At 40.0% G+C, this 22,567-nt stretch overlaps 1 protein-coding gene across 1 annotated transcript in view; it reads right to left on the bottom strand.

Moving 5' to 3' along the window:
* Positions 1-8,192: 8,192 nt before the first annotated feature.
* LOC122792403 (sulfotransferase 6B1-like) overlaps positions 8,193-22,567 on the bottom strand; it is a 166,889-nt gene continuing 152,514 nt past the window's right edge. The window contains exon 5 of the mRNA XM_044060192.1: positions 8,193-10,089. Within this exon, the coding sequence (XP_043916127.1) occupies positions 9,962-10,089 (128 nt within the window). The 3' untranslated portion in view covers positions 8,193-9,961. The remainder of the gene's footprint in view (positions 10,090-22,567) is intronic.

The following is a 22,567-nucleotide window of genomic DNA, read 5'->3' as shown; positions in this document are numbered from 1 at the left end:
AGATATTTTTAAAGTATATTAATTGGTCTAGTAATTTCCTAGCGTTTCGAGTACACGTTTTTTTTTACAGAATTTAAATGTCCCGATGTATAGGTATTCGAGGTTGTTGTAACAGACTGAACAGTAGAACTTTTAAAAATATATCAGTACCCACTGCCATTTTAACTCTTCGTAATGCTGTTGGACAACAGTTAACATATATAATTATTTATATCACAAAGATACAGCTGTACTTAATTTCAAACAAGTATTACTATAATGTTATAATATAATAGCTTCCTTCTTAATACTGTGTCATTCCTTCACTGTCTTTCTTTGCAAATACATTAAGAAGTGGAGACAGTGACAGACTATTTCCTGGGCTTGAAGATCTCTGCAGATGGTGATTACTGTTAAGAAATGTAATTAAAAGACTGCTGCTTCTTAGGAGGGAAGATAAAGCATATCTGGATAAGACACTAAAGAGCAAAGTTATCATATTGTCACCAAAGGGTCTGTATTAGTCAAAGGTATGTTTTTTCCAGTAATAACATATTGACATGAGAGCCTGACAGTAAATAAGACTGTACACTTGAAAAATCAATGCTTTTGAATTGTGGTTTTATAGAAAACTTGACAATTCTGTGGAATGCAAGAAGATTGAGTCAATCAATACTGGACTAAACTCAGATTAGTCATTGCAGTGTTGGAAATTAAAACAAATGCCAAATGACGGAAATAATTTATTACAGGAGACACTGATGCTGGAAAAGATAGAAGGCATAAGAAGAATGAGTCAACAGAGGCTGAACGGATGGACAGCATTAATGAAGTAATGAATATGAATTTCCAAGAACTCAGAAAAGCAGTAGTAGACATGGCCTGCTGTGTTAAAGTCCTTGAAGTCAAAAGAGTTGGACTCCACTAAATGACTACACAGTAACACTAACACTTACCTTGGACACAAGACAGGTCTTAATACTGACACATCCTAGCCATAAATCACCACAAGTACACAAACTACCAAGGTAAAAAGGGAGAAATTAAGTCCTGTTGGCCAGGATTATTATGAAAAGAAACCCACTTCTCAGAAAGAGTTGTAAACCCAATTCAAGAATGTATGGGCAAGGTTGAGAATGGGAGAGTGGAAAGGAAGGGAAATAAGAATTAAATACACTTAAACTGGATCGGGTCTCTCAATAGCATGTTAAACTATTTGCATACTGTTTGAGTTCTTTGGTTACATATTTATGTCAGTGCTGCAGTATGTCACTTGCATGAATATATGACACTAACTGAAATATCATTAGCTACAGGGTTTTGTTGCTGTGTCTTTCATGGGGAGTATAATCCACAACAAAACAGTATAGGAAAATTAATTGTACTGATGTTTTTTGCATTTTCAATAAATATGTTTGTAGACAAAAATGGAATTATATTTTTGAAATTTGTACTGTTTTATGACTTGAAAAGTTAATGTCTGAGCAGATGTCACTGAACAGATTCTTTTTTTCTGCTAACAAAGAAATGCAATTTAATCATTTAAAAACACAGAATGTCGGATGAGTTATACACTCATAACTCACAAAAATGCAGTGCATGCAGCCCAAATCAGACATCTTTCCATTGTACAATACTGGATGCCAAGAACTTGAAATGATGCAACCAAGAATCTCTTGCTTCATTCCTTTTCCCTTCTCTCTTTCATCTCAATAAAGTGATAAGCACAGTGGTTGACTTGACCTCTACGGATTAGACATAACAGAAAAGAAACAGTGAAGGCAACACACATTTTATAATGCATACCAATTAATACATGCTATAGACACAAATACAGACCCCCTGTTTTGCAGTGGTCAACAAGCTTTACTGTTACTGTAGCTTAATGTAAGCACAACAGGATTGTAAGGAAGTTGTGTCACTTCTGTCAATATCCCTGGCTACTTAATTTGGCTTTAGTCTAAGGAGATACCACATACTTTCTAAGCTAAATGTACAAGGCCACTGGATACAGTTCAAACCTGGACTTAGGAAAAGGGGACAAGCAAAAGGATAAAGAGGTAAGAAAATTAGAGCAAGGAATTGGGAATCTGTAAGTGGCATGGGAAAGTCCTTAAGCTATTTTTCAAAACTGGTCCTGACAAAGTACTTTCCTGAAATGAATGAGGTACATAAGCACAGACTTTAAATGACTGAGTTAGTAAGCGATTACGACAAATAGGGAAACTATGGAAGAAGCTACCCATGTATGGAATGGATTCTGCAACAGTATAAACAATGCATGCATATTAAAGGGGAAGTTTTATTGCAACACTATGTATATGGTAATTCATTAAAATAAGTTATCCATACACTGCAATGACAAATATGAGACTGAACAGCAGAGAAACAAGTGTCATTGTAAACGTCCGAATATAAAACTAACAGGTTATTAAAAATAAAAATTGCCCTTGAGTCTCCATTTTGTATTTGGTGTTTTCATTTTATTAGCTAGTTAGTTGCATTTTGAAGTATACCATTCCCAAAATACTTTTCATAAGTGACGTTGCAAAAAGGATTTCCTGTGACAGAGGACCATGCACTGTACACTAACTGGTATCAAAATAAACTTATTACACTGGCAGTCACTATAGCAAAAACTTAATTCCATCTCTAGTCCATATTATAACACTTTTCCTGATGAACATATTCTGATTACAAGAGTTTAGTACTGCTGTGTTAACAGTGGATGTTTACTGGCTCACTTTCCGGTGAACTGTCAATTAATTTTAGGATGTTCGTCGTCTCCCATTGCTGCAGTCCTGACAAATGGGTACTCCGCTGCCCACCATCGGCCCGAATACCAAAGGGCTAGAACTGGCGTCGGTCACGTACTTGTCAGTACAAATGCGCATGACCGACGCTATAACCTCAGTCTTTCTTGCCACATGGTCCTCAGCAGAAGCAGTTTTTGCAAGTGCCGTTCGGCATTCTGGAACTGTCGGTTTTCGAGTTTCAGACCGGATACCAAGTTGGCTAAGTACCCTGTTGGGAACATTTTTTGTCTTTTTCTTGCCTCAGTATTGCCGGATGTCAGAAAAAGTTAATAACTGTATTTCTTGTGGGAAACAGATTCCTCATAGGGATTACCATTCACTCTGCATTCCTTGTTTAGGGCCTGAGCACGACGTTGTTGGGTGTCGCTTTTGTGCTACTTTTAACAAGCGTACTATTAAACGTCGGTTGGACTGTGCTAGGCTGGTGTTTGGTAAGCGTTGTAATTATACCATGCCGTCGGATTCTCCGACGACTGGTTCTTCTAAGAAGCGCAAAGATAAGTTTTTGCGGTCCAAACAGGATGAGGCGTCCACTCCGGACGTCGGTTCTGTGGAACCACTGACTGCTTCAGTGGCTCCTTCTGACGGTTTACCAGTGTGTCTAGGGGAGCCTTTGTTACTGCAGGAAGTGGCTTCTCCTGTGTTAGGCCAGGCTGAGGGTGCTTCTTTGTTGTCGGTGGCTTCCTCCCCTCATAGGGTAGTTAGACCTCCTCCTTCTCAGGGCAAGGGCCATTCTAAATCTAAGTCTATCCCTGCTGGTGCTAATCCCCAGGGTCCAGCTCCTAGGAAGCACATGTTAAAGATGGCTGAAGATTTGATTACTTTAATTAGGGGTTCCATGCCCCCCCCTGTGAAGTGGCCCAGGATAGACACAGAGTTGGAGGGTCTGGTTCATTCTTCCAATGAGTCAGATTCCTCTGTGGAAGAGCTTCAGGATTTCCCTCCCTATTCTGATTCGGAGGCTGAGGACGCTACTCCCTCTGCGTCCCCTCCAGAAGATTTTTCTTTCTCTGAAACTTTGCATTCCATGAGGGAACATTTCCAGTGGGATGGCCAGGATTATTCTGATTCTCGTAAAGGCTGAGAGAATTCTTGTTTTACCTCAGCACAGGCCTTTGGCTATTCCCCTGTACTGGATGTTGTTCAGGATGTATTTTCTGAGGCTGCCCTTAACCCAGATTCTCTGCCCCCTGCCCCAGTTAAACCAGATAGATACTACAGGGTTCCGGAAGCTCACAAGTACTTGTATAAGAGTCCTAGGGCTGATCCAGAAACTATTTCTCAAGGCCCCAAAGGTGTTAAGGCTTCTGTGGTTAAGAATCTGGTTCCTCTGGACAAGGATGCTAGGGCCCTGGATAGGTGGGGTAAAAAACTGTTTACCTCTTCTACTTTGGCTATGAGAGCTTTGAATTGTCAATTTCATATGCTCAGGTATCAGAATTATTTGCTAAGTCAATTGAAATGTAAAGTGGATGCTTTGTCTGAAGGTGTTGACTGTAAGGAGCTTCAGGATTTAGTGCATGCTTCAGACCAGGTTGGTAAGCATTCTTTGCAGTGTGGTTTTGATGCTTTACAAGCTTCTTCCAGGGTGGCTGCTACTAGTTCTGTTGTTCGCAGACATGCCTGGCTTAGAGATCAGTCCTTGTCAGAGCATGTTAAGGCTCGCATTATGGATGCTCCTTTGCATTCTGATGTTCTTTTTGGCCCTCCAGTGGAATCAGTTTTGAAAAAGAAGGAGGAAAAAGCTAAGTCTATGCAGACGGTAAAGGACTTCTTACAGGTTCAGCCCCCTAAGTTCAGTAGGAATTGGCCTGCTAGGGGATGGTCTTTTCCCTCTTCGGATTTTCATTCTAGGGGCAGGTCGAGGCGTGGTAGAGGTAGGGCTTTTTCTCAGGGCCCTGTTACTTCTAGGCCTTTGAATTCTTTTACCCCTTCTGCTGGGGTGGGCAGGGGTCAGTCCTTTCGGAAGCAGTCCCAATGACCTGTGTCTTCAGCTGCCGGACTCTGCTTTGCTGGCAGCTCCTCTAGGGGGAAAACTGGGACTTTTCAAAGGGAATTGGCATTTGGTTACCCAAGACAAATGGGTATTGGACATTATAACTCGAGGCTACAAGTTTTATTTTCACACATTCCCTCCTTTCAAAGGTATGCCGGATGTGCCTCATCAGCAAAGACTGGAAGCGCAGGCACAGATTTTTTCTCTGCTCCGGTTGGGAGCAATACAGGCAGTTCCTTCTGTGGACAGAGGCACGGGGTTTTATTCCCGTCTTTTTGCCCAAGAAGGGAAATATTTGGAGGCCCGTTCTGGATTTATCCATTCTAAACACCTTTCTGGACATTCCGAAATTCAAAATGTTGACACTGCAGCAGCTGTTGCCTATGCTAGGCAGAGATCACTGGATGGTGACTTTGGATCTCAAGGAGGCCTATCTTCACATTCCTATCAGGCCCAGTTGCAGGAAATTCCTGAGGTTTCGGACTGGGAATTTGCATTATCAGTTCTCTGCGTTGCCCTTTGGCTTATCTACTGCGCCCAGGGTATTCACAAAAGTCCTGGCTCCAGTAATAGCTTTTCTCCGGCTAAGGGGAATTCAAATTTATCCTTATCTGGACGATTGTTTGATACTGGCTCAGGGCAAGCACGAACTTCTTCGACATCTGCAGTTTGTGATGACAGTTTTCAGATGCCTAGGGTATTCTGTGAACGAAATAAAGTCCAGTCTAGTACCCTCACAGGAGATGTGTTTTCTGGGTGTGAGACTGAATACAGCTACTCAGATGGCATCTCTTACCCCGGACAAACAAAGAAATCTTCACCTATACTTCCAACAGCTATCCGTAATGTCCAGGCTGACTGCAAGGACAGTCCTTCAAGCCTTGGGGTTCATGGCATCTTGCATTCTAGTACTTCCCAATGCCAAACTGCATATGAGGAAGCTACAGTGGTATCTCAAAAGCGTTTGGACTCAACATAGCCACGATTTGGATACTGTCATTCGGATTCTCCCTTGCATTCAGAAAGAATTTGTGTGGTGGGCTCAGGAATGTCACCTAAACAAGGGACTCTCTGTGACCCAACCGGAGGCAAGTCAGATATTAACGACAGACGCCTCGAGTCAGCCTGGGAGCTCATTTCAAAGGAAAATGGATTCAAGACCTTTGGCCCCCGGGGTTGCTTCACTTGCATATCAACATGAAGGAGATGCTGGCGGTTCAATTTGCCTTAAAAGCATTCAAGGATCTACTTCGACCGGGACTGGTGTTGATTCGAACAGACAACACAACTGTCATGTGGTACATCAACAAGCAGGGGGGTACTCATTCTTACCCTCTTTGCAGACAAGCAATGCTGTTATGGGAAACTGCTTTGGATCTGCACATCACTCTTCGAGCACAGTTTCTGCCAGGAGCACAAAATTCATTAGCAGATGTTCTGAGCAGACAGATGGTGGATCCTCACGAATGGAAGTTGGATCCTCAGGTATTTCGTCAGTTGACCATGGCTTGGGGAACTCCAGACATAGATCTGTTCGCTTCTCCTCTGAATTCCCAACTGCCTCTGTTTTGCACAAGGCTGTTTCATCCGAAAGCCTGGAAAATAGATGCACTATCCTTCAGTTGGAGCAACCTTCACGTGTATGCCTTTCCTCCTCTGCCTCTTCCACAGGTCCTGTTGAAAGTCAGGAGGGACAAACCTTGCATGATCCTTATAGCGCCGGATTGGCCTCGTCAACATTGGTACCCTCTGCTGAGGAGCCTAATTCACGGGACACCTTGGCCATTACCGCGGATTCCTCACTTATTGTCTCAGGAAAACAATCATTTTCTCAATGTCAGGGTGCAATCCCTACATCTGACAGCCTGGCGCATTCAGTTTTAGAGGATGAGGGCCTTCAGCTCCCTCAACAAGTTTTGGATGTCCTTTTGGAAGCCAGGCGTCCTAGTACTCGGAAAGTTTATGCTGATAAATGGAAGAGATTTTTTCTTTGGAGTTCAGCTAAAGGCCTTGATGTCACGTTGCCTAATTTGTGTTGTACTTTGCAATATTTGACTATGTTACTGGACAAGGGTTTGTCCTTCTCTTCTATAAAAGTGCATGCTGCAGCTATTTCTGCTCACTATGATGGTAATCCTCCTTTATTTTCACATCCTTTGCTTAAACAGTTTCTTAGAGGGGCAAAGAATATAAGACCCCCACGACGGGCTCCTACTCCTGCCTGGGATCTTAATTTTGTTTTGGAAAAGCTGACTCTGCCTCCTTTTGAACCTGCAGCTACGGCTGAATTGAAGTTGTTGTCCTGGAAGACTGCTTTTTTATTGGCTGTTACTTCTGCTAGACGGGTGTCTGAATTACAGGCTCTCATGGCAGTGGAACCTTTTCTGATTTTTCACCAGGACAGAGTTTCCTTGCGTACTAATCCTACTTTTCTGCCTAAGGTAGTTTCTAATGTGGCATTGAACCAATCTATACATCTGCCTACTTTTTATGCTAACCCCCAAAATGAAGGGGAAAGAGTTTTGCATTCTTTGGATGTGCATAGGCAGTTACGGTATTATTTGTTCAGAACCAATGAGTTCCGGAGATCTCAACAGTTATTTGTTTCGTTTGCTGTGGCTTCAAGTGGGAAAGCTGTCTCGAAACAAACTATTTCCAAGTGGATCGGCCATTGTATTGCTTTTTGTTACTCTCATCATGGTAAGGAGGTTCCAGTTGGAATCAGGCCTCATTCTACTAGGGCTACCTCTACTGCTTTTTTGAGAGGGGTAGCTACGAAAGACATTCTAGAGGCAGCTACTTGGAGTTCTGTACATACCTTTACAAAGCATTATCATTTGCCTCTTTATTCTAGGTCTAGGGCTGGGTTTGCCACTGCAGTCTTACAGGGCATGTCTGCAGCTCCTCCTGCTATTTAGTTGGCCAGCCTCCCTTTTTCCGTTGCACTGGGATTCTACCCATTTGTCAGGACTGCAGCAATGGGAGACGACGAACATAGTACAGTTTTGTACCTACCATAAATGTAGATGTTCGAGGATCTCCATTGCTGCAGTCCTATTTTCCCTCCCTCCTTCCCCCTTTTTCTTTTTACATTGGGGTTTTTTGGGTGGTGTTTTCTTTTTTGCATTCTGGCGTCTGAGGCAAGAAAGACTGAGGTTATGGCGTCGGTCATGCGCATTTGTACTGACAAGTACTTACGTCAGTCTCAGGCGCCCGTGACAGACGCCAGTTCTAGCCCTTTGGTATTCGGGCCGATGGTGGGCAGCGGAGTACCCATTTGTCAGGACTGCAGCAATGGAGATCCTCGAACATCTACATTTATGGTAGGTACAAAACTGTACTTTATATACCACACTGCATCACACACCTGTCAAAACTGGAAACAAAATGGACACCACATGCACAGGAAGAATGCTTTATTCTAATCTTGCTTTCATTACATTTACTGCACTACGTCTGGAATGATTAATAGTGTCCCATAAAAGCAATTTCATATATAAAAATGTTGCTTCTGACCCAATGAGCTTAACATTATGTAACTGCACAGTAAACCTGTACAAGTTACTTTTCTCCTGACATGAATCCTGCTACCTTGTTCTCTGTCATGCAATGAAAAAAAAAATTTATCCTTCCAATAACATTTTTTTTTCTCTTGGAATGCCTATAGCACTATTAATACTCATTATCAGTAAACGTGCAGAATTCATATCCTAACAACCCTTCCTTTATGCAAAAAAACTTCCAGTACACAGCAGTAAAAAGATGACTGGAAACTAGGTGGAAGAACCAACATGTGCCAGTTCCAGCTGCGTGCTTATTATATAACCTTGGGGGAGTGATATATTTTACAGTTTGCACACAAAGTTGGATACATACATATGTATACACACACACACACACAAACATAAAATACTGGTATATCCCACTTTCCCATACATCATATTGGCGTTTCCTTGCATATTATGCATTTTGGGCTTTCACCAGTATAGTGTGCCTGGTCCAATTCAAATACTAGGGGATCAGTCAACAGCTACAGGCAACTGTACTCTTCCCAGGCACACAAGAAAATGAATGAAAGGGCTGTCCAGTGAAAAGAGCTGAATTATCTAAACTAGACTTCATTTAAAATGATGACAATAAGGCAGTGACAAGAGGGAGTTCATTTATGTTGGGAAGACCGTGACTAATCAAGAACTAAAAGAATGGAATGGCAACTATATTTATTGTAAACAAATCATCTCAAAAAATCTAAGAACCTGCATTATCCACATTAGTGCAATTCCAGAAAATCTTGTTTGTGATACCCAATAGTAACTTTCCACTTGCAACATCTCAATTTTCTGTTTTAATTTATTTGGTGTTTAATGCTCCTACAAAATAAAAAAAAAATACAATTATGCTTACTATGGGGGAAAAAAAGTCCTACAGTGGTGCTGTCTGTTACAAACAAGTGACACACACTCCACATTTTAGTGCCTTGATATCACAAATTCCAAATGTATTCCTTAATTAAAGACATATATTAATATATTACATTTCATATCAGCAACAGCACAGAGTGAACACAACACACCTACAGTTTAAAATCTAGTATTTAAAGGGACTTTAAGGATATAACAAAATCTGTTCACGTAGTTCAGCTCTTCTACTGTCCAACATAAAAGTACTTTTTTCTGTAGTATTCTAAATGTACTGTTACAAACTAATCTGTGGACCATGACTTGCATGGTATGCATACATGTAGCTAAAAAATAAAATTTTATATGCAGAAGACGATAGTTTTTAAAAAAATATTAATTTTCAAATTTAAAGAATGCTCTTTGAGACTCTACCTGGTAAATAATGACTCAGTATGCACGGCTACAATTAAATGGTTATTTTCATTAGTGTTTGGCATACTTATCTGTTAAGGAAGACTTGCATGCTGCCACTCTAAGAATGCTCACAAGTGAGTACGCAGTGGCCATAAACTTGTCAGGCTCCACATTTGGAATGTTGCATACACTGACATAAAACCTCTTAATACAGTGTGGTATTACATGATATACCTTACCACAGAGTTGCTCACTGAAGAAGGTAAACTTAAGAACACATTGAGATGACAAGGTTTTTAAACAATGGCTTGATTCTAGAGTTCAACTAGAGCCTATTGCATAGTGTCTTTCAGGCTTTATTTGCAGTACACATCGTATTGTAGTTTCTTCCCCAGTTTTGTTCCTGCTAGGTACTTCTCAAACATGGCATCCATCTCTAGGTTCTGAGCTTCACTGAAATAGTTCCTCCAGTCCCCAACCTCTCCTGGGGAAACAAAGTTATAATAATTAAAATGTTGCTTAATACATTACTTTTTTTGAGGTTAACTAAAGGCCATTCACTTTCTGAAGTTAGACATGTTTGCATATAAAATAGTACAGCTCATATACTGAGTGAATATTCATGATGGAACTTTTAACATATACATATGTCAATGGGTAAAAAAAAGTCATGCAGACCACCATTCAGTAAAAACTGCAAGAATGACCCAGCCAGACACAGTCCTCACTGTATATTACCTTAAACCTCCTGCAGTGGAAACCCATGGCATATATGCAAATTACCCTTAAGGATATACCAGTATTTCAGCTACATGGATTCTAAATGCTCATATCTTTTTATATCTATGGGTACATATAGGCTAATAAAGCGAAACACGACTGTATGTAGACATGCATGTTTTGGCCTTTTTCAGGTTTGGCTTTACTGGCCTGAATGTACCCATAAAGACTTAAAAAGTAAAAATTGCTAGGCATTCAGAAATCATGTAGCTGAAACACGCAACTAGCACAAGAACAAAAAATAATCAGATCCTAAATTCATCAATACCATGAATTCAAAACTCAGAGAGCTGACAGTAACCAAGATAAAACTATACAATATCTATAAAGGTTGTCCTTGCCATATGTGACCCTATCTTTAACTATAGGATAAAAAACACTGGAAATGTCAGACTTCCAAGATGGCTATACACTGATCAGTAGCTTAATTTCAGTTCTACCAGTGTGAAAAAAGAAACTGAAAGATAAGGGCCAATAACTCTACCAGTTTTATTAAATTCAGCCACTGGCTAGTAAGTAGACTGCCTGGATGCCAGCAAGAGGAATATTAGAGAGCCTGAAAGACAATCAACTAGAAAAGACAAAGAAAACACTGACTGGAAAGAATCCTGCAGCTGTTTTGCAAAATGCAGTACCAGCTCCAGCTTTGACACAAAACATGGATTCCAGTAATCCAGAGGAAAACTAAAAAAAAACAGCAGTACCAGGCAAAGTTGCAAAGACACAACCAAGAAGCAAGAAACACCAAATGATGCACCAGGAGGACTCCAATAAGTAGTTTTTACCGTAGTCCAAGTTTAATACTCACTACTCATCTAACAGACTTCTTCAGAAACTAAACATAAAAACTCAGTCAGTTAAACATTTAAATAATACAATTAACACCAGCCAGTCAAGCACATCACTCTTGTTAAAACTGATTACATCATATTTAAATGCTGATTAAAAGCCATAGAATAAAATAAAATGCAAGCAGATGAACTATTTCAGTATTCAAAACTTTGTTGATTGAAAAACAATAGACTAGTGCTGTTGGAAACAACCAAAGCTAATATTTATTAATAGTCACTTTCCTATTGTTTAAAAAAACACAATGTTCACAGCATCATTAAAACCTGGGGAAGTATAGGAGGCCAGCCTAAATTGCCACTCAGCCTCCCTCTGGGCCACAAGATTTCTAGCAGATGCCCTATGCAGCTCGACTGAAGAAACTCCAGCTGTACTCGGTGGTGATCTCTGCCTGACATACAAGGCCATGTCCAACCCAGAATTGATGGACATGCTCCACCTAAAGAAAACCATATCCCCTCGAGCCACACGCTCCAGGGATCTAAACCTCACCACAACAATAAATAGGACATCCTGGAGGGATAGATTCCTGTCCCAGAGACTTCCCATGCTCTGGAACAAGATTCCAATCTACATTAGGCAGAGCTCCTTGCTAACCCTCTTCAAGAGAAGCCTTGACGAGTGGATGGGAACCAAAGTTTACCCCAGGGATCACTTCAATCGCTCTGCTGGACAGAGGCACAGGAAACTAATCTAAGGGGGCGGCGAAAGCCAACACATTCTGGCTAGGCTTAAAAATGCCTTCGGGCAGATAGCCTAGTACCTACCTATGAACCTATAAAGCTGCTTCCCCTTATGTCCTGCCTAACCACCTCCAACACAGAAAAAGTACCTTTTTTCCCAAGAATGCTTAAACAGAGCGGTTAGTTTTTTGTTTTAATAGTATACTCGTGCTCCAAAATTCTTTTTCTTAAACTCCTAGTGGACATGTCAACATAAAAGGCAGGACATGCAGAACATAAGGCAATATAAACAATACCTACAGAGGAAAAAATAAATCAAATGTTTTCAGAGCTATGATTATTCACTGACACCAGGATGAAGAGAAATTTGACCAAGTAATCAGGGAACGTCAAGATGCAAGTGTGAGATTCATGATATAAACTTTGCGTTACATAGTAAAGCATTTTCAGTTGTTGTATGTGATAAAGATACTAAAGTAAATGGGGACCTTTTCCCTCCATCTTTTTAGTTTTAAGAAATGTAAGCATTACAATGTAAAGAGAAGAATGGCTGGACTAAAACATGTTTAAGTTAATATGCTGTAATCTTGGGTTGTTGAGGTTGGGAGGAGATATAAAAATGCACAGATGATATATGTAGCGTTGGTATGTTTTCTCTTACTTTTGCTTAGGTGAATATCTGGATTATCCAATAACAATTTTTTGTGTAAGCAAGTAAATAAGGGAACACCGAATGTAATGAAAAGTTTTCCTTTAGCAAATAAATGTTCAGTATGAACTGAGAAGTCTGCTGTTGAGGGCAGCAGTACATTTTGTTCTTATGCTTTGATGGAGAAAAGCTGACTACAGGGGCAGGCAATAAAAGCCAGAACACTTTAAGGCTAAAAGTTAATGTTTTCTGAAACAGTACAAGCCAGTTTTCACATTAGGAAAAGGGATAAAGTTAAGATAAGAAAAGACCGGAAGCACAGGCTGTAAATGCATTTTGGCATGGATAACCTTAATTTTAGGTTAAGTAATGCCTGTGGTTTACCAGGCAACCAGGCAACAAGGCAACAGAAGTACCTTTTGCTGAAGTCATGTTACTTGATGAAAGTGTTTGAAGTTTTTTGGAAGTTTTTTAGTGAGAACAAGTGGTAATTATTTACCATCCTTGTTATGTGACAGTACTTCTATTGCCTTGCTTCCTGGTTTACTGTTGAGAAGGAGCATACTTCTTGCTGTTGGTTCTTAATGCTTGATGTTGCAACCATTGATTTGGAACAGTTGTTCCTATCAGGATGGTTAAACTTCATTATTTGAAGATGTACCTAGTTTATTGTGTTTGTTTTAAGTTAATAGGTTATGGGGGCTGTTTGGCTTTTTATTTTGAGGGTTTTCATTAAAATAAACTTTCTAGTAAAATATGACATAGGTTCAAATGGCAATGACAAGAAATGTGTATAAAAGATCAATCTGCCAAATATTAATGGGTGCATGTAACACAACAGCTAGAAATAGACATTTAAAAAAGCTGTCATATACAATAGGTAATTGGTGAGAATAACTTCTTATAATGACTACTCTATCCATATTATTCTGGAACTTTAAGAGCTTCCCATGCATTGGCCTAAAGGAAAGAGTACTGAATTATATTAAGAAATGAGAGTGCAAATAGTAATGCTATAGGAGACACATTTGGAAAGAAGTGAGCATGCGCATTTTATAAAAAAAAAAAATTCAGGATTGATATTCAGCATATTATCAAGGACAAGGTACAAGTTCCCCTTTTCCTAATTGCTACAGGAGATCTAATGGCAGAAGAGAAAAAAAATAATTGTAGATTTGTGGTAATAAAGGGCTACTGGCAATGGAGGAGAATTATGTTGGAATGTATTTATATTTTGCCTAAACTGCTGTTATGGAGCATAAGAAGGTTTTGAGAGAAATAATCTTCTTTCAGCAGGGAATATTAAATACAGAGGAGGACATGAATTTAATTTGCAACACAGAGATGTATTTAAGGAGCCTAGAAGGGAAAATAGAACAAAAGAGGGTAGACTTATGAAATTTATGAAAATATTCAGTATGGAAGACTTGAATTCAGTAATAAGAACTTACAGAGAATTTACATATTCCCCAAGGTACAATAACTGGGCTAGACTAGAAAGAAGTTATAGGAATATGTGTATTTAATTGAAAGCTTCAACACATCAAGTAACTGTTTCAGATCATGCGCCAATAACATAGCTAAGACAAAAATGCAGGTTAATGAATTAAAAATGAGACACCTGTTAAAAAGAGAGGAATTTAAGGAATGGGTAGTGAAAATTATTCAAGACTTATTAGAGAATATATTTCTTCAGAGGTTACAGCTAGTGAGTGGGATAAAATGAAAGTGGAGTTTAAAAATAGGGTAAAAAGAAAAACAAATAGGGTTACAAAGCAACAGGAATTATTTAGGACTGACAAAGGTATTGCAGAATAAAAGGGGGGGGGGGGTCTCAGACCAAGATGAGTTACAACTGCAGAATGCTAAAGAGAAAATAAGGGAGTATCTAGATAATATGCATGAGTTTAGAAAGTTTGCTGTTAAGCAACTGTGTTTGATAACTCCAGAGCATAAAAATGTTTAGCACAATGACTTAGGCAACAGAAAGGAGAAAGGGTGCATGACTTTAGAAAGCTTGCTGTTAAGCAACTGTTTTTGATAACTCCAGAGCACAAAAAGGTTTAGCACAATGACTTGGGCAACAGAAAGTAGAAAGGGTAGTTACTAAACGTAGGAAAGCCTATAACAAGAAAAATTACCAGAGATCCTGTCGAGGTATTAGAAGTCTCTTGGAAATTTTATGAAAATCTGTATATCGCAGAGAAATAGGGAAATCAAGAAAGAGCACAAATGGAACTATTTATGGAAGACTTAAGTATACAAAGGTCAGAGGTAGATGAGGTTCCACAAGTAACAGTTAAGATGGGAGGAGATGATAAAAAGATGGTGGTGGTGTATAACCACTCTGCACAATGGTCTCCAGGAATAGATGGTATTCTTGTGGAAGTTTAGAAGCTAGGAAGGAAGAAAGTGATAAAGATCTGAAAAGTTTTGCTTAACAGTATTTTAAAAGGAGGGGAAGCACCAACATCCTGGATGAAAGCTGTCGTGGCTCTAATACTTCAACATTAGAAAGAACCATCATACCCAGCTTCATAGTGGCCCCATTTCAATTATAAACTAAGATTATAAAGTGTTTATGTCTATAATACCTAAAAGAATGGTAAAGGTGTTGCCAAAATTGATAGATATGGATAAATGTGGATTTGTAAAGGGGAGGCAAACATGTGACAACATTAACAGAACAATGATTCAGAAGGAAGCAGTGTAAGCAAATGCCACTGTTGTTGGTGGGTCTTGATGCAGAAAAAACATTCAAAAGAATAAGCTGGGATTTTACAAGTACGGCAATGGAAGTATTTTTATTACTTTATACAATAAGATTAATTACGGTATACGAGGGATGAAAGGCAAAAATTAAAGTGGGGGGGGTTCCTCCCTAACAAGATGCGTCTGAAGAGAGGAATCAGGGAGTGGTGCCCTCTTTCCCCTTTTGTTATTTGATTTACATTTACAGCCATTGGCAAAAAAAAAAATAAGGGACTCAGAAATTCAAGGATATATAACTGGTATGGTAATCAATAAAAGTTGGTTTTATTTGCAGAAGATATTATTTTGTTCCTCAGAAAACCAGAAAAAAGATGTTGCTGTGTTATGGAGCCTCCTGATGCAGTTTCAAGTCTTTGCAGGGTTATACGAAATTAATGGAGATAAAAACAAAGGCTACAGTTGTAAACTATGTACCCACACATGAATTGGTCCAGCAATACCTACAGTTAGGGGTACAAAAATTATTTAGGAGTCTGGATTAAAAAGGATTCTATTATGGCACCCAAGGAAACAAAAAAAAAACAAACTGAAAGCTCTTGTTTATGGATATGGATGGCAAGATACAAGTATTGAAAATGGTTTTAGTCCCTTTAGTCTTGTATACAAGGTCACGCATATGCTTATCAACCAGAGGAGAAGTTGTGGATGATAATGTATAAAGAACTGAAGAAATTTATCTGGGAGGGGAAGAGGGCAAGGATGATGTAGGATAAGTTGATCATTCCAACAGAACAAGGTGGTTTAGGATTACCTAATATGAAAGGATATTTTAAAGCTACACAGTTAAAGCTCATATAACACAAGCAGAAAGTTATAATTCAAAGTGGAAAGGGATGATGATAAATGGGAAATTCAAGAAATAAGGAGAGTGGAATTCTGTATACAGATCCTTGAGAATAAAAGAATATTATATGCATAAAGTAGCAGAAACTATTCTAAGAACCAAGCCAACACGAGAATTGAAGGAGATTTTGCCAATATGGATGAGTGCAATTATGGGTACAGAGAATAGCCAAGAGAGGTCTGGAACTTACTGGAGAAATCTGGCAAAGGAACCCAGGTAGTTGAGACTTCAACAATTGGTTAAGCTTCTGGTGTCATTCAAAGGGGATCCAGTATTTGTCTGCCTAGGAAGACATGATCAACAAACCACGATGCTTTGGCAGAGATGGTCTGTACCTGTCACCCCTGGGATTCAGGTTACTGGCTAAAGCTCTTGCCACCCCTATAGTGCCTTTTTAGGCAAGGTTCAAAGGATAAAACCACCACCGTAACAGATACAAGAATACAAAATCTGAAGGTAATGCTAGTCAATGCTAAAAGTCCAAATCTCAAAATGCACTCAAGGCACTCCTAAAAATGGAGAACATCAATATCTGTGCAGTAACTGAGACCTGGTTCAAGGCTCCAGAGAGCACCCCTGCAATACCAGGCTACAACTCTTACCACACTTTTCGGCCACAAAACCAAGACCGAAACACTGAAGGTGGAGGAGTGTCCATATTCACCAGGGATATTCACACCTCCAGGCTAGTTGCCCAACACAATGTATCTGAAATTCTCCAAGTGCAACTAGCACTAGGTAAGACTGCAATCCAAATTGTAGCTTGCTACAGATCCCCCACCATGTCCCAAGATTCTCAGTACACCTTTCTAAACATACTGGAAAATATTAAGATACAACCAAACACCTTGTGATTTAAACTACCCTGCCATTAACTGGGAAAACTACTCTGGTACCAACTCCTTTTCCCAACAGTTCTTGGAATTCATAAATTCCAACGCCCTGGATCAACTAATCCATTGTTCCACCAGGGGCTCCAATATCCTAGACCTGGTCATTACCAACATGGGAGATAGATGCTCCACACCAGTGGTCACCCCCTCATTGGTCAGGTCTGACCATAAGCAAAATCACCCTTGACATCCACATCCCATCCCCACCCCCTAGTAAGGAAACCTCCTTAAACTTCTCCAAAGCCAACTTCATGCTACTGAAGTCAGAAGTGACAAACTTCATGACACCCATGCAGATGGGATCTGAAAGTTTTGACTGCAGAATCCTACACTAAGGCACTGTACGAGCACATCCACTCGTGCATGAATCGTGCCATCCCAAACAGAACCAAGATGCTCTTCTCCAAAAAAAGGAAGCCAATCTGCTGGTCTCCTGCTATAAACAAACTATACAACAGAAGGAAGAAACTGTTGCAGAAAAGAGGAACATCCCAGGATGCAAAAAACTCCCTCACCAGCCTCAGTATGAAGCTGAGATCCCTCAAAATCCTCAAAAGCTAGTTATAAAAATAAAATTGCCAAAGATTCCAAAGACAACCACAAGGCATTCTATAGTTATGTCAAGAATCTAAATGGCAATGCTCAGATCTGCTCTGAGCTACAACAGAATGGCATTAAATATACTGATCCCAAGGATATTGCCAATATCCTGGCAGATCGATTTAGTGCCAACTTCACCCTCCTCTCACCCCATAAAGGGCCCATCTCAATACCGAATGATTGCCAAATTCCAGTAATCACGGCCACACAGGTAGAAACTGTACTCTCCAAAGCTAAGACTATAGCATCCATGGGACCAGATGACATCCCAGGCTGTGTACTACATGAACTACAAAATGAACTGGCACCTCAAGTGTCATGTTTAATCATAGCCTCACCTCAGGCTTCGTGCCCACTTAGTGGCGCACAGCTACAGTTATCCCACTCCACAAGGAAGGATCCGCCTTGGATCCCGGGAACTACCATCCCATCAGTCTGACAAGCCTGATCTGCAAGGGCATGGAACGCATTATCATGGAACTTATAAACAAAGACAATGGCAACCTTCAAACACTGGACCCCACCCAGTTTGGGTTTGTGAAGGACCTATCTTGTCTCCTGAATCTGACCGACTTCTTCGAATTAGTCTCCAGAGCTGTGGACGAGGGTAAGGATGTCCACACAGCCTATCTGGACCTCACCAAGGCCTTCGACACCATCCCCCACTCTAGAATCATAGATAAACTTCCTAAGCTGGACATAAATCCCTACATCACTCAATGAGTTGCCAACTGGCTTACTGACAGAACCCAGACTGTAAATGTAGCAAACTCCAAATCCAGCTCCAGACAAGTGACAAGTGGAGTACCTCAGGGTTCAGTCCTGGGACCACTCTTGTTTGGCATCTACTTCTCTGAAGTACAGGCCAACACTAAGGGTCTCTGGCTAAGTTTGCAGATAATTGTAAACTGGGAGCCATTATTGAATCCTCAAATGATGTGGATATTCTACAAAAGGGCCTTACAGAAATAGATGCCTGGTGCCAGAGCCAAGGGCTCAAGCTTAATGCCAAGCAATGTATAGTTATCCCCTTTGGAAAAAAACATGTACCCATGAATTACCACATAGGTGACAGGACACTAGACATCGAAAGTGTGATGAGAGACTTAGGGACACAGGTGGACAGTGGTCTCACTTTCAATAACCACATCGCCACAACAGTCAGGAAATCCTATGTGGCACACCTAATCACTAAGGGCTTTTCATCCAGAAAAAAGGAGGTCATTGTCCCACTGTACTCATCCCTCATTAGACCCATTACACAGTATAATGCCCTGTTTGAGTATGTACCTCACAAGACATCTGCAACAGCTGGAAAGACCACAGAAATACCTCACTAAAAGAATCACAGGCCTAAAGCAGATGCCATATGCTGACAGTCTAAAAAAAACTCCAGCTATACTCTGTGGCATATCGTCTACTCAGAGGCGATCTCTGCTTAACATACAAGGCCATGTCAAACCCTGAACTGTTGGACATGCTCCACTTACAGAAATCTCAATCCTTCAGAGCCACACACTCCAGGGATCTAAACCTTGTCATCACAATGAACAAAACATGCTGAAAGGATAAGTTCCTGACCCAGAGACTCCCCATACTCTGGAATAGACTGCCCATACATGTCATGCAGTGCACCTCATTGGTCCTCTTCAAAAGGAACCTTGATGATTGGATGGGAGATAGGAAATTCACCGTGGGGATCATGTCAGTCGCCCTGCTAGACAGGGGTACAGAGAAGTAAATATTGTGGGAAGAAATATCCAGGGAATTGTTATGGCTAGGCTTGCATAGGCCCTCGGGCCGATAGCCTAGTACAAACCTATGAACCTATGAACCAAATAACCAGAAAACGAAATGTAACAGAATGGGAAGAGGCCAAAAAGACATTTGGACTGCAGGCTAGAGATTGCCTATACTCTAACTCTGGTAGAGAAGCAAAGGGAAAGATCTGTTCTGGTAGAGTTTCTAGCTGAATTGAGAACAGAAGCTGTTGTTAAAAAAGTGATAATTAATAGGGCATGTAAGACATTGTACAACTGTAGGAATCAATCACAGAAGGTTTGAAAAAGATTTGGAAGAGAGATTAGATATGCAATTAACAAGGAAACAATGCGTGGACATATGGATGGCTCCCAAGTATGCAACAAAGTCTAGATGATGTACGATTTTTGTTTGGAGGTGCCTGCATAAGTATACCTACACCCCAAGCAGACCTCAAAGTTTTCTTTAGGTAGACACCAAATGTTGGAGGTGCAATGGGGAAGAGAGGTAACTGGCAACGTATGTTTTGGGACTGTAATGAGTCTTCAGGCTTCACATTTTACCTGCAGAGTACTCTATCAGAAATATTGCGTGAGCAAATGGGTGTAACTAAGAAAAATGATTGTTTTTAGGTGGAATACAAACTCTGAAATGCCTTGACATAGCAAGGCCTTGCTTAGTTTAATTCTGGTGGATGCCAAAAAAAGCAATTACAAGAAAATCAAAGTTTAAATCAGCTGCATTTGAAGTATTGAATACTGTAACAGGAGACAGAAGAACTAAAAGTGGGATCTTCAGAAAATGGTATGAACAAATTACATAAAAAATAGAAATTGTGAGAAAAAATACATGCAGAATAATGTTTTAAAGGATTAGTGAAATTTAAGGGAAGGCAGGAACTGAGCAATTTATGTAATGCTGGATTAATGATAATTATACAAAAAACATGAAGTAAAATGTTTGTTACTAGGAACATGGACATATGGTTTGTTTTATTTTATATAAATTTATGTTTGTCTACGTCTTAAGTAATCTTTCAATAAAGGTATTTAAAAAAGCACTGGAAATGTCACACAGCCATGTCAAGCAGTACATACTTGTCCCCACTGGTAATAACTATTTGGAAACGGTATACATAGCTAGAACATTATAACAGTTTTACACAAAAATACCATTTGCTGATCAGCATCAATTGTAACAGCCTTTAACAAAACCCTTGAGGTAGTATCAATTTAAACTAGAACATAAGCATATAATTTTAAAACGTTTCATCAGGCAACATTAATTTTCACTTGAGCTTTGAAAAATATTGGTTCATCATTTTAACCCTTCAGCTAGAGTCAAGGCTAAATGTAAACATTGCATTTTTAAACTTTTGGCATGCAATACATATCTTCACACAAACTTTTGCAAAACAATGATGAAGTATAACATTTTTCTAGTTCATAAGTTAGCAGCACACTATAATTATGAGTAACACACACAGATTAAAACCCCTGCCCCCATATGGCTTATCACATCACAAGTGATAGAAACTAGCACAGAAAAATAATTTAAACAGCAAGGCAGATAACAGGTGCTGGCACAGTAGAAAGACAGAGGGGGCCAAATTCAGAAATTTTACTGTGAGGTGCATATGGTATGTATACCTCTTAGTAACAATTTTTGATTCAGAAACAGTCCCACAATGGTGCTACAACATTAAAGTGTACAGCACTACAGTGGGCTCTCTCGGAGGCCATGCTAAATGCTAATGAGGCATTCCGAGGTAGAGGCATGTGCTACTTAGCCATGTTCTCTCCCTCAGAACTGCCTATTGTTAAGCCATTTACACAAATGAAAGATTTAAAAAATCATTCAGCTGCCTAAGTTAACATGGTTGCTTCTGAATGTTCATGGTAATAAGACCAAAAGCCCATGTTCATCCATCACAGTAGAGGTACATGCCGGGTAATGTAGCAGATGGGTACTTTTGGGGGAGTGTGTGCGCACATGTGCATGTTTATGGCTGCATTTGTCAGTTTACATGTGAATATCTGTCTTCCTCAGAGGTTGTAGTAGGGGGTTAGTGATGGGGGTAGGTTGCTAGGTGTGTGCGTATGCATATGCATGCGTGAATGTGTGTGTGTTTGTGTCGGGGGGGCTCCTTTCATACCTGCACACTCCTCTAGACCAACAAGCAAATCCTGCAGGAAAGTGTGTGAGGTAACATTAGCCACTAGGAAGAACCATTCAATATCATGCCTTAATGGCACTTAGGGGTGGAGGAAAACAAGGCATCATGGACAATAAAGCATGTTTTAACAGCCTTTATACAAGACATGGATCGACACAGCATGCCTTAGCAGCACTTATACAAGACATGGGTCAGGTTGAAAATGAAGTGATGGGATAACAGATTGTGCCTTAACAACACTTACACAGGATGTGGGTTTGGGAAACACTAGCCACTAGGGATAACAGATCACTCCTTTAAGGCACTTAAAGGTTTAGTCAGGGTAAACACTAGTCACCAGGTTATCTATTTAACACCATGCTTTAAGAGCACTTCAACAAAAAAAAGGAAGACAGTGTAGGTTGGGGCACCACTAGGCAGCAGGGATACTCAATATATTCCTTAAAGGCACTGCAAACCCATTTCATCCATTTTTTAAACGTGTTGTGTGTGATTCTATTTTTTTAACCAGATTAAAGTTGTTAAAATGGGGAAGATAGAAAAGTGGCGAAATGGGGGTGAAGCAGGAGGAAGAACAAAGGGAAAGCAATATAGGGATGTGCAGGAGGGAGGTAGGAAAGAACTACAGCTATCCGCTTCAACAGTGTAAATAAACATGTGCAGAATATTAGCTGAATTTAGACGGTCACCTCAACAATGAGGGATGACAACAACCCAATCATGTTGTATAGCCAACTGAACCAAATCAAGTGCATCAAGAAGATGTGTGCGAGGTGTAGAGCTATTTATGGGATGATTTATTTTTTTGTAGGACAGGTGCCAGTTTTTTTTTAACTTCCGTAAGAGGAATGTTGGGTAATGGATTTAGGTATTTCTGGGTCAGGTAAGTAGGGTAGGTGAGGAAGCAGATGCAGACAAACAAGACACAGTGATGGTGAGGGACACAAAAGGTTGA

Source organism: Protopterus annectens, chromosome 1.part2 (genome assembly GCF_019279795.1).
Source record: "Protopterus annectens isolate FY-2018-M chromosome 1.part2, PAN1.0, whole genome shotgun sequence".
In the NCBI taxonomy this organism is placed as follows: domain Eukaryota; kingdom Metazoa; phylum Chordata; order Ceratodontiformes; family Protopteridae; genus Protopterus; species Protopterus annectens.
This window is presented reverse-complemented; position numbering and strand designations above follow the sequence as displayed.